This window comes from Tripterygium wilfordii, chromosome 6 (assembly GCF_013401445.1).
Source record: "Tripterygium wilfordii isolate XIE 37 chromosome 6, ASM1340144v1, whole genome shotgun sequence".
In the NCBI taxonomy this organism is placed as follows: Eukaryota; Viridiplantae; Streptophyta; class Magnoliopsida; order Celastrales; family Celastraceae; genus Tripterygium; species Tripterygium wilfordii.
In genome coordinates this window covers 8,039,174-8,052,486 of record NC_052237.1, presented here as the reverse complement: position 1 = coordinate 8,052,486, position 13,313 = coordinate 8,039,174, and the positions used below count along the sequence as shown (strand labels likewise).

Below are 13,313 nucleotides of genomic sequence, written 5' to 3'. Positions count from 1 at the left end.
ACCTATGTGTAACTTGATTTTCTGTAAACCTTACTTGATCTATTATGTTTAGTATTTGAATTTAAGGTATCTTGAATATCTAATTAATTTATTACCTAACTGAGGGCCAGCTTTTTATGATATTAGTTATGTTTGTTGCTAAATTAAGCAATCATCATACGAGTTTCACAAGAATCCGATTGTCATGTCATAGCTGCTGCTGCTTCTTCTTCTTCTTCATTTAATTGTATTAATCTACTTGAAGTTTCAGCTTTATGATATTCTGTTTACAGTGAGTATTTGGGGATCCATTGTGTCTTATGCTTGTTCAATGAAAACTGAAAGACAATGCGATATGAAGAAATTGTTGTATGATGAGTATAAAATTAGTTATGTTTGTTGCTTGCGAGAAAAAAAAGGGGGATTTTTGTAAGTCGATACACTAAATTGTACTTAATTGTAAAAATGTACAACCACTAAAACATCCTTTTAAAATAGTACACTGGGATCAGCTTATACCAAAATAACCTCAAATTTGATTTTCTTTCTCCACGAACTGCGATACAATAGTGATACTTTTAAACAGAAAGTCCAATATAGTGTTCAGTTTATATATTTTCCTCATAAAACGATGATACAAATGTTGGAATGTAAATTTGATTGCATTACATGTCTTTCTGGTTCAATTATATCATTTTAGTGGATTTTTGGTGTTAGTGATACTATAGTGATACATCTCTACAGATGTAAATGTTTTTTCAGAACAAGCAAGAGGTACAAACCAAGAAAAGAAAATCAAGAAAGGAAAAATAATTAGGAAGAGGAAGTATGCATACTGGTTCAATTGTATCTTTTAAGTGGATTTTTGGTGTTGGTGATACTATAGTGATACATCTCTACAGCTGTACAGTATCAATTTCCCTAAATTTTCTTCTGCTTATTATACGAGAAGAATAAAAGACAAAAAATATAAAATAAGACCAAACAAGAGCCATTCTGATCAATTTGATGAGGATCACCTCATCAGTTCTTACTCTCTGTATTTTATAGTGCTGAGAAAATTTCCTATGAATCATATCATAATATTTATTGACATGCTCCTCATACTTACTGTACAAAGCAGGAATTGTGATGGATAAGATGGTTTCTGTGACAGTATCAATGACAAAGATTCATAAAAAGTCAAATGGAATTTGAGAGGAGAGAAGAAGAAGAGAGGAGAGAAGAAGAAGAAGAGAGGAGAGAAGAGAGGAGAAGAGAAGAAGAGTATTATAGGTATAAATCAAAAAATATTTTAAGCGAGATGACAAAATTACCCTTAAATTGCACTTTTTTTACAATTTTAAAAGGCTCATAACTTTTTTACAATTAATTTGTTGAAATTGCTCTTAGTGGCAATTGTCGGAAAAAAAAAAGAAATTTCAGACATGGATTAATATAGGATATTTGATTGGATATGAAGCACATTCAAAAATGAAATGATAAAGTGATAAACAGATTTAAATCCAAGCAGTACTTCTTACAACTTACAACTTGCAACTTACAACTTGCTTTGGCTCTTTTCCAACTCGAAACGAATAAAAAAATTTTTGTGTCTATATTTTTACACAAAAAATGATCAAGTTTTACTCCAATTGTAAGTGAACTCTGTACTTAAACAGGAACAAGGAGACAGATATCTTTAGAGCCCATGAGCCTCCAATGAATATTGTTAAAACCATATATTCTACATCGGTGAATTAGGTAAAACCCACCCCTTACAACTAATAAGACATTTTCCTAAGCTAGTAAGTTGGGTTTTGACCTATAATACATGGGCTTTACTCAGTGAGTTAGGCTTTAGTCTGTAGTAGTTGGGCTAAAGAGGAACAAAGTCATGCGAACCCAATGTATCTATGAGAATCGGATAACCCAACACGAATAATATTATTGGTATATATGGGGTGTGGATTTCTGATAAATATTCAATTGCATATTCGATGGGCACAAACTACTAAATGGGCCTGTGGATGAATAAAAAAATGTCATGCTTAGTCAGCATGATAGATGACATAAAGAGGAAAGAACTTCCTAAAGATGATACAAAGAGGAGTCAAACTAGGAAGTCAACTAAGGAATGGGGAACGTTAGAATCCCCACAATCACGTAATCCCAACCTAACAACCATGCATAACTTGAGGAAGCCGGTACCTAGACTCAATCGAATGAGGAAAGATTTCACAGAGATTCTCCTTGAGTCAACCCAGGGGGAGTGAATCCAAGGATTAGGTCACAATGGACCTACAAATCGACAACAATATCCATATATCAAAAATAACTCGCAGCCTTCTCTGCGGGTGTTAGACAATGAACTGTCTCTTTGAGGCGTCCGAGACGAGGCAAACTACTCGACCTTCTCGGAGATGAGGCGAACCTCTCTGCTAGTCGCGATTCGCTACCCAAACCCAAAGAATAGCTGAAACCAGAGATTAAGAAGATGATACGGAAGAGGGAAACCATAGATGAAGAAAATCGGGTTAGCTTATCTAATGAGGAAGAAGCAAATTGGGTTATCTGATGAGGAATAAGCAAATTAGAGAAGATGCTAAATTGTGTGGAAGAAGATGTGAGATCGTGGGACTTAATCGGGTTAGGGTAGAAAATGGGTTAAATTTTGGGAACCAAAATTTTTTTAATCTCAGTCGTCCAATAGATCTGACGGTTTAGATAGAAGTGCGCAAGTTATTTTAACTTACGAGTGTCTACATAAGAGAATCCTTTTATATATATATATATATATAGGCTATTGGAATTGTATACTCCAATACCTAAGTTAAGGCTCCAGATGTCCTGTTAGGTATACTTATAACCTAGTTAAGCAATAACTGGTGATCGATTTTCGATGAATGATCGGTAGAGGATCATGGAAGGACTAAAGAATGATTGATAGTTGAGGTTATTATTGTTATGATTATTATTATCCTTGGTGACTATGGTTGGGATGTACTTATTTTATCTAAGTAATTACATTGGATTAGAGTATGCATTTGATGAGATATCATATCATTGTGTTGCACGGGCATCGTTTGTGGATTGTCATATTCGATTTATTCCTATTGTCTTCGAAGTATACTTTTAATTCTCTTTCGACACAGGTCATTAGCTTTCTATTTCCTACTGAGCATTTGACTCACCCTATTCTCTTTCCTTGTTCTTGTTTACCTTTGTTTTTAGGTAAGGAGGTTGATGATCTCAGCTGTCAGATGCGTGAACTGGGTGTAATCCATTTTGTCCTATTTTACTCTATTTGCACTCTAGATTTCCAGCTGAACTGCCCTGTTGACTAGGATGTTTGTTATATCCGCTATTAAATGTATTATAATGTTTGACATGGTAATTCTGGACATGTCTTGGATTATGTTTTTTTTTTTATTATTATTTGAGTGTTTAGCCACCGGATTGGATATTTCCATATTTGGATGTATGGATGCATGATATGTATGAATTATACAAGTTACATGGTTTGCATTTTTATTGATGCTTTTGAGAAAAATCTTGAGGGTCACCTTTTGGCATTTTCCATGTGAGAGATTGGTTTGATAGGTTAATGTCATTGTCATTGTTATGCAATATTGCGTCACATTCGTCGTTTGTTCCCGAATCCCAACGTATTTTCATCATGTCCTTGCATCCCCTTCCCTATGAAAATCGGGGCGTGACAGCGGCGGCCCAAGTTGCCCCATCTAAGGATGTTTTATGTCATTCATGAAGTAAAATTATTTTTTAATTATTAATCAAATAAACTTTTGAACTAGTGAATTATTTCTGACTCAAATTAAGTATAAGTATAAAATTGTGGGTGGAGCCCAGCGACTTTTAACAAGAACCACGTGAGGAAGGCACTTGTCTCGTTTATAACCACACGTACACACAAAACACACTCCAAAGAATAGGGTGCCACTGACGGAATTCCTAATCCGAACTCATCTCCACGAGCTCTCATCTCGCAAATATTTGTTACTTTTGTCACAAAAACAAATGTTTAGCGTTGGTTCGTGTCTTCGAGCTCCGGCACTCCAATGGCGGCACAGGAACACACGATTCTTGATATTTTTCCATTCCAAGAGAAATCCCAGCTTCATTCCTCGCTTCGTATCGTCCTCTTCGACAAACGATGATTTCAAGTCGAATTCAATGCATAAGAAGAAGAACCAGGCAACGTCTCTCTCTCGAGTTAATTATGTCATTACTATCTTTGTAGCTTCTTGATATCTTAGCATTTTTTTTTTCAATTTCTGAAACACAGTTCAATTATGATACTTCGGAGGAGTTATTGGGTCTCGAGGTTGATCTAAAGCCAAGGTTTGAGCTGCTTTGATCCAGTTCTTTTGCTTCTTTTTTCCTTGTGTAGTTGGCGAATTTAATTTTATTATGGTTAGTGGACGAAATATGCCATGATGTTCTTGCAAGTGCAATTAAATCATTCTAAAGTGTGTTTGGATCTAGCGATTTGGGGGAGGGAAAAGAAGGAAAAGAGTATTTCCTTCCAATTTCTTTGTTTGGATAGTTTATAAAAAATGAAAGGGAGAAATTTAGACAGAATTGAGGGAAATATTTCATTAAAACTTTTGTCAAAATACTTCCTCTAAGAAATAGATAGGGTCATTTGTAGGGAATGGAGAGCTAATTAAGTTATTTATGGGTTAAAAACCTATTTTACCCTTGTACATAATAATTTAACATAAAAAGTAAGGATGAATTAATAAATTATAACAATTTTATTTCCTTTCTTTTTTGCCTATCCAAACATGAGATGGAAGAATTGAGAGAGGGAAGTGTGAAGATAATGAACTAACTTCCTTTAACCATTTTTCTTTTTTGTTTCGTTTTTTTTAATTACTTACAAGGATATATAGGACTGGATCAAGAAATAAAGAGGATGCTTATTTCCTATTCATGCCAAAAGCTCGAGCTTCCCATTTTCCAATAGTTTTCGTTAAATCCAAAGTCTTGGTTTGAGTCCTGAGCGTCAATTTTTATGGGAGCCAAAGAACATTTGATGCTAATGTTGTTGATAGGAAAGGTGATTGGACTTTCACTGTTCGCAATTCCCACGTAATAAAGACTTACTTTCAAATCATTCCTCTTCCCTTAGTTTCATCACTAAATGAATCAACATGATACGTGAATCAATGGTATTTGTGCTATTATTTCAAGCAGCTCCTGCATTTTGCAAAGCATGTAAGTTATAGTGTTTTTCAATGCATCTTTTTTTGTAGCGAGTATCTAGCTTTCATACATAATGAGATTATTTTCACTTCACACCAAGTATGTGTCAGTGTCAAGGAGAGGGTTGTCTAGTTGATAGTATGATCGTTTATTTTGCCATTTTAAACACTTGTTTGGCTTCTGTAAGAGAGATGTTTGTTGATATGTATTGATGCAGGAGCATATTTGTGCTCCCTTTTTGTTTATTTATCCCTGTTGGTGGGCTTGTACCTGTTTGGGCTTGGTCTTTTCTTTCTATGTTGTTTTGTTTCTTTGGGCTTAGTCCTTTGTAAGCCCAGTAGTTGGTGTTTAGTTCGGGGGGTCATTCTAGGGTTGGGCGGTTGTTGATTTTGGAAAGAAACTGGTTTTCACACTGAACCCTCTTACAAGAGGCAGCGTTTAGTCTCATATCAATCTGAACGAGTTCGTGATTCCTTGACTGTCACTGTTTGTGATTAAAAGGGCAGTTTGATCGCATCATGTATTAATCTTAATTCTTCTTTCACAAACTGCTTTAATCAATTAGCTCCGTCTGGTAGAGCAGTTTTGTTGATTTTCAACGCTAACTGTTAAGCTGTGAAAAAAAAGCTGAGCTTAAAGCTGTAAAATAAGCCGTGAGGTGTTTGGTAGAGCTTTTAACTATTGTTAGCGGTTAAGTTGTCTAAAATATATTTTGTTTGTAATTTTTTAATTTTAATTATTTTATTTCAATATAATATAAATTATTATAATTACTAATATGAATATTAAATTTATATGGCATTTTTAAATTTATTATTAATTATTTTATTTCATTAGTTTATAAATTATAATACTAGAAGTCTAGAACTGATATTATAATTAATACAAAAATGACTTAAAAGTAAAATAAAATTGATAAAAAATAAAAATTCGAAGGTTGGCCCATCTCATTTTTTTAAAAAATAAAAAATACCATATATTAATAAGCCACAAAAGTGGATCCCACCATATTTTTTATAAAAAAATTAAAGAACTCATAAATTTTGTAATAATCAAAACGTGGGACCCATTATTTTTCTTAAAAAAATAAAATAAGCTTTGAACCGCTCAGCAAAAAGCTCCTTCCTAGAGCTTTTTTTCCAGAGCGGTAAAGCTGGCGGTAATACAACGATACCGCTAGCTTATTCGATCTGTTTGGTAAAGCTTGTATCGTTAGCGGTATCACTAGCTTTTAGGCTTGCATACAAGCCTTGCCAAACACACACAAATATGATCTTGGTTGCCAGAATAGTTCCTTTGGTTTCACAATCAAACATGTGGCCTAGTTTCAGAGCTGCATGATCAATTCCTGACAATTGAGATTTTTGGAGATGACAGATGTCTCTTGGGTTTTTATGGAGATGACAGATAAATCCCATACATACAATTGAAAGTCTGAAATTGTTCTTCTGCCTCATCCCATACGTATTTTGCTGCATCCCTGCCGTGTCCAGTGTGGGTGTGACGGCATTTTTGATGTGTTAGTGCTGCCTAGATTCCTTGAAACAGTCTCTCCACATATTATGTGGGGGTAATGTCTATATCTTGCCTATCCCCGACCCCCAATGTGGGAGCTTTGCTTTTTGCACGGGAGTTATTTTCTTTTACAATCTGCTTTAATCAGTATGATCTTGGCTAGTTTGGAAGGAGAGGAACAACACAATCGTTGAAGGCAAAGAAATTTCTTTTGATTACTTTATGGATAGTAAGCTTAGCACTCTAAAACTTTGGAGGAATGTTTGTGGTAGGAATTTCTTTGATAGCATTAGCTTATCTTTCTGTCACTTGCTTGGTTTGAAACACCTAGATGCTCTTTATTAATAATATCATATTTGCATTAACAATAATATATCATAGGTCCTTACACAATCTACTAAATTCAAATTCAGGAAAGCTATCCCTTCTGCAACAGAACCAAGGTCGTGGTTTGGTCCAAATGGTCAGTATATCAGAGAGCTTCCTTGCCCAAGTTGCAGGGGTAGAGGTTATACCCCATGTACAGAGTGTGGGTTAGAGAGATCTAGATCAGATTGTTCTCTCTGCAGTGGAAAGGTACATTCCTTTGAAGCCATGCTTAATAATTCCGAGAAAAGCAAATTATATTAAGTAGAAAATTGTTTCTGCTCCAACGGTTGCATTCATTTTCATCCAATTATGCAGGGAGTGCATTATAATTTATACCTAAATTCCTATACTTTTTTCAGAGTAAATACGTTCAAAATATTATTTAATTTATTTCTTATCAGATAAGGGAGCAGACAGGAAATTATCCTTTTTTTATATAAATTATAAAATGGTTGACAGCTGCAAGAGTGTTGTTTTATTGAAGTTTGTGATATGTTTGAAATATTGCCTTTCCTTTGCTTACAACATCTCTATAAATATTCCACATTTTCCCTTCGCCTTGTCACTCAACACTCAGATGCTTGCACATGCACATTCTCCCTCTTCTTATCTTGATGTAGTTTTTAAAACTACAGATGCAAAATTTGTGTAGGATTGAGCAATCAAATCCTGATTTTAGAATCGTATACGGTATACCCTGAATCTCTCAAGTAGGATCGGATAGTCTCACCTCCCCTCTCCATCTCTCACCGAGCTTGTAAAGGAATCTCTCCTATTGCAAATTATTGTATAAAATTTCAGACTACTCATTACTTAAGGAAAACAAGCCTTTAAATAGAAGTTACAATGAAATACTTGTAATGTTAGAAAACCTAGAAGCACATAGGCTTCATGGGCAAAGGTGGACAACCAGCCCTTATTTATCAAAGGTAAAAAAAAAAAGAAAAGCAATCCTTTTCTAAAAGAATTCCTGACCAGCAATTTAAACAAGGAATCCTAGAAAACCTAATTTAAAGGAAATTCTACTCTAATAATTCCTGACCCCGCATCATATATACTCCTACTGCTCTCCTTCAAATTAGGTTGACAATTCCTTGAATGGTTGGCAATCTCCTGCATTGTCCTTAAAAACAAAGAATCCAGCAATTTACAAGGCTATGCCACGAAGGGTGAGGGAGGTTCAGTTACATACAGGCCTACCATGGCAACGTAGAGAGGTTGATTCCTAGTTTGAACCCTTGATGCTAATGTTGCATTTAAGAATCATAACTACATCAAGGCTCGCTGTAAAGTTAATCATCATTTTGTGACATTTTGAAAATGGATGGCAGCGGGTTTATTATTAATTTTAGAAGTTTTAGATTTTAATATCATATGTTGGGTTATGCCAAATTTGACTTACGTTTTAGAATACCAGTAATACTGTAACATTTGGAATCAAGTTGATGCTTGCTTGCTAGACTGTAAAGCCATTTGAACTTGAGGGATTGGTCTGGATGAGCATTATGGGCCATGCTCAAACCATTTCGCATCTGAAGATAAGTATTTGATTGCCAATGAACATATTTAGTTTCACTTCTGATAGAAGATTAAGTTGCTAAAATTATCGTTATGAGATCCCGGAGAGTGTATAACCATATTTTAACTCACTAAAATTCTGACCTCTCTCATTTTCTGTTTCAAGTTCAGTAGGGGTAAAATGTTCATGCAAACTAGTGGAATACAAGATTACGTGTCCTCAAAAATAGGCTGATAGAAGGAATCACATTTCTTGAATGAAATGCATTTCTAAACTTGAATCAACCTTGGGGGCATTAATATATTGATGAGTAGTAAGGGAAGCAGATGTGAAACTACACCTTTTACTAATGCTTTCAGTTACTATACTAGTGCCTCGTCTGTCGTTCTTTTTGGACTAATGTTCTAATGCATATTGCAAAGAAATCTCGAGGGGTTGATGATTTCTTTTTAGTCAGATTTACTTATAATTGGTGGGTTCTGTTCGCTTACTAAATTGCATATTTCTGGCTCTTTGATGCATTCTTTCCAGTTATTCCCTTCAATTATGATGCATAAAGAGATTGAATTTTCGAGCAACTGGGAATTTCTCTACAATTTCCACTTATTCTTTGGTTCTTTTTGTAACAGGGTATAATAACTTGTCATCAGTGCTCAGGAGATTGTGTCATATGGGAAGAGTCAATAGATGAGCAACCATGGGAGAAAGCTCGCTCAATGTTAACTTATTAATGTCTTGCTTTTAAAGAAAATATACTTATGTTTGATACATCTTGTTATTACAGTTTACTGCTACCTGTTGCCAATGCCTATAGTTTTATCTTTTCCACCATTGTTCTCTCTTTTTCACATTTCTCGCTTTTACACATCCATGATAGCGAGAAACAAATACCTATGCATTAAGAGATCATTTTATAGTAATTATATTTTGACTCAAGTCATCATACGCTTAAAAAAATGTGACATAGATTTACTTACATATTAGATATATGAAGTGTTTTGAATCCCTTTCTCATGCATATACATTAAAGTTTGTATATTGTTCGTCTACAGATGCTTTTTTTTGTCTGAGGTAAGAAGTCTGTTATTAATAAACAAGGTTACAAGAAATATAAAAACACAAACCCACAAACTTGCATCGCCCCCATTGCAGCTGCTACTTTTACATTTAAAGAAATGATCTTTACCAAGTAAAAACCACTGTGTTTTCTCTAGAACCATCATAATATGAAAGCTTAGCCTTTTGTTGCTGCTCTGTATCAAAAATTTCCATTTTATACTGTAATATTTGTGCTTAAAGGCATGTGAACCATATGCATGTTGCTTGATGTGCCATGTAATTTTTAAGTTTCATCTATGACATGTATGGATTCTGAATTCTAATCAATTTCTATACTTTCTTTCATTCAGTTCGCCTGTCAAAGTGAAGGAAGATGATGAAGTAGACAATTTAGACATGAAGGTGGATTTGAAGAAGAAATCGAAGCGGGTGTATCAGTCAACTTCTCCTGAAGTTGGAATGAAGATTAGCCGATCATTAAAAGTTAGTTGGCTGTTTCAGTTTTCTCTGTCTTAGTGTCTGTACAGGAAACATGATGTGCATATTTTGTGTTGAATATTAAACGGATTATGAAATTATACATCATTACATGCATTGTGCAGCGGCAGCCAAATCATTTTCTTGGTTTTTTTTTCTTTTGCCATTTTCAAGTTGACCCCGTAGTCATGACACAACAGAAGCATATACTCTATATTTGAAAGATTCATCTCCAGTAGTCAGCATCTAGAGGTTATGAAGTTAATTTTGTTTGTACAATAGTTGAATATAACCTGGGAGGCATAGTGATTTGAGAATTTACCCTCTCCAATAAATGTAGGGCCTGTACTCTCTTTGCCAACTTTATATATAAATCCTTCGTCATTATAATTGGTTTAGAGGTTAATTTTTGTTTTTTGGAGTATTTATGGGTCCAGTAAGTAATTATCCTTGTTTAGTTGGATGGATGCAGAGTCTGAATGATAAAACGGGACTATTTAGTAAGAGAATGAAGATTATCCATCGCGATCCTAAGCTTCATGCGCAAAGGGTGGAAGCAATAAAGGTTAGCTACTTTTATATTTATAACCTCTTTGGCCTTCACATTTATATACAAATGTGCATTTTGGTATCTTAAGATGTGACTTCTTGTTTATAAACGGGGGGCATGCTCAAGTTGGTTTACAATGAATACTGTTTAATCTTAAGCAACAATCCAGGAAGCTACGTTTGGTTTTATAGTGCCTGATATCTAACATTGGTTGGTTGTAATTGAGGATGATAACTATGAAAAATATGAACTATAAAATAACATACCAAAAGAGGCGAGGTTGGAGTGTATATGTTGTAAACCTGTGCACCTTCTATTTCAATCTGATATGGATTTTTAAAGTACTACATTGAGCTGCATACAGGCTGATATCTAACATTGGTTGGTTGTAATTGAGGATGATAACTACGAAAAATATGAACTATAAAATAACATACCAAAAGAGGCGAGGTTGGAGCGTATATGTTGTAAACCTGTGCACCTTCTATTTCAATCTAATATGGATTTTTAAAGTACTACATTGAGCTGCATACGGGTCAATAAAATACATTTGTCTATATATCAGTTTGAAGAAATCAAACCTATACTGACTGACTTCATCTGGAGCACCTACTCCTGGACCCCTAATTTGACATGACCAGCTTTAATTTGACCTTTTATCTTCTTTTTTTTGGATGGTAAATTGTATAAATTGGAGTTTATTTAAATTATGAAGATGTGGGGAATTTTGTTTGCGTACTATGTTTTTGTCAAAGGAAGAGGCTTGAACTATTTTTTCTTCAATTTAATATGGACACCTCTTAAATGAAATACAGAAAGCAAAAGGAACTGCTGCATCTAGGAAGCGCGCTTCTGAGGCTTTAAAAGCTTTCTTTAGTGATCCAGAAAATCGCCGTATGAGGAGCATTGCAATGAAAGGTTAGTTCACTTGTTCCATGAAGAGTTACTGCTCAAGCTCTTGGTCAGGTTTTGGTTTCCTGGGCATAGCATTTAACCAATTGACAGTCACTGTAGCAATCCATGTATTTGATCTCTACAGTACTGAAAACCCTTGTCTTACTCCCGGACCCAAACTCCTTTATTGTGCCAGCTGTGACTGGAGAGAGAGATCAAGTTATTTCATAGTTTGGGCTTTCGAAATGGGGAAACATAATGAATTCGAACTTCAAAGTAGAAAGCCACTTGAGTTGACTTTTCTACCAAAAAAGCCAGCTTTGGAAGAAAAGATAATCAAAATGAGATTCTTGTCACATTAGATTGAAGGACGAGAGATTATAGCCTTCAAGGACTTCTCATTAGATTACATAGCCACTCCCTAGCTCTGCAAAATATTCACCCACAACAAAACCCAGACCTTTCTCTTGTAAAGCAAGCAGTAGCAAATACCTTCCTGACATGGCTTTCCAACCTGATCACACACTATATCTAAGGTTGCCTATGTTTTAGCATTTTTGAAACTGTATTAAATACCATGGTGAGAATGTTTTACTCCTGAATCCAGTTTAAAAGATGTAATATGTATTAGTAAGCAGGGAATGAGTTATTAATCATCTTCTCTTATTTGGTTTATTGTTAGAAGGATTTTTGCTGGGGTACTCTACTGTCACTCATCACACATTTATGACTCCTTAAAAACGTACAATATTTTTGTGCGGGAATACGAATGCCTACATATACTGTTCCCAGACCACAACTCTACTGTGAGGGACTTGTGCGCAGCCTTTTTTTTTTTTTTCTTTTTCTTTTTCTTTTTAATTATCTGCTTTTCTAAAATGGTCAATTACATTTCTTCTTGAATGACGAGGACACCACTTTACATGAATCCTCACCTAGCAATACTACTTTACATGACTTACAGGTTCTTTTATCATCTTGCCAGCAACTTCTTTCTGTTTATGATGCAGGGGTGAAGTTTTACTGCGGAAACTGTGGACGTGAAGGCCATAGGAGATTCTATTGTCCAGAAATCAAGGGTAGTTCAATAGATAGGCGGTTTAGGTGTCGGTTATGTGGAGAAAGAGGCCATAACAGAAGAACTTGCCCAAAGTCGCAGTTGAACAACCAGAAAAACACAGTTGCGAGGCATCACCGCTGCAAAATTTGTCGCCAAAGTGGACATAATTGCAGGACATGCCCCCAAGTCACTGGATTAAAATTGGTCGATAGTGCCGTGAATCAAAATTTCGTGACTTCAGAAATAGAATCTACTTTTGCTGATCCTGTAGACGAAAAGGGCACAATATGACTTACACGACTAATAAGCAGAGCCTTCAAGTCACTTGTAAAGAATCAACCTTTGAATTAGAATCATAGTTGTGTGTTTATTATTAATTGAATGTTTGTGATAGGATTACTAAGTGAAATCATTGCCGTAGTGTGATATCTCATAAATCTAAATTTTAATTCCTTTGTTAGTTTAGATTACATCATACATATTCTCATTCATCACCACTTCTCATTCATACATCAAGTTAAGTACAATAATTGAATTAGCTAGTCTGTATGGGATCAACCTTGTGCTTGCATACAGTGTGTTATATATAGACTCTTGTGCACTTGCGAGAATTATTACGTCAATAACTTATGTCCAAATTTGGTTTAATTCGGGTATAACAAATTTGGTCATCCAGACCAAAC

At 34.9% G+C, this 13,313-nt stretch overlaps 1 protein-coding gene across 1 annotated transcript; it reads left to right on the top strand.

Moving 5' to 3' along the window:
- The first annotated feature begins 3,919 nt into the window (after positions 1 to 3,919).
- Positions 3,920 to 13,026, top strand: LOC119999870. The gene is made up of 8 exons (XM_038847649.1): positions 3,920 to 4,173; positions 4,265 to 4,320; positions 7,116 to 7,278; positions 9,220 to 9,308; positions 10,000 to 10,132; positions 10,599 to 10,691; positions 11,492 to 11,594; positions 12,581 to 13,026. Exons 1-8 carry the CDS (start codon positions 3,997 to 3,999, stop codon positions 12,919 to 12,921), a joined length of 1,155 nt encoding a protein of 384 aa, XP_038703577.1. The 5' UTR covers positions 3,920 to 3,996; the 3' UTR covers positions 12,922 to 13,026.
- Positions 13,027 to 13,313: the final 287 nt, after the last annotated feature.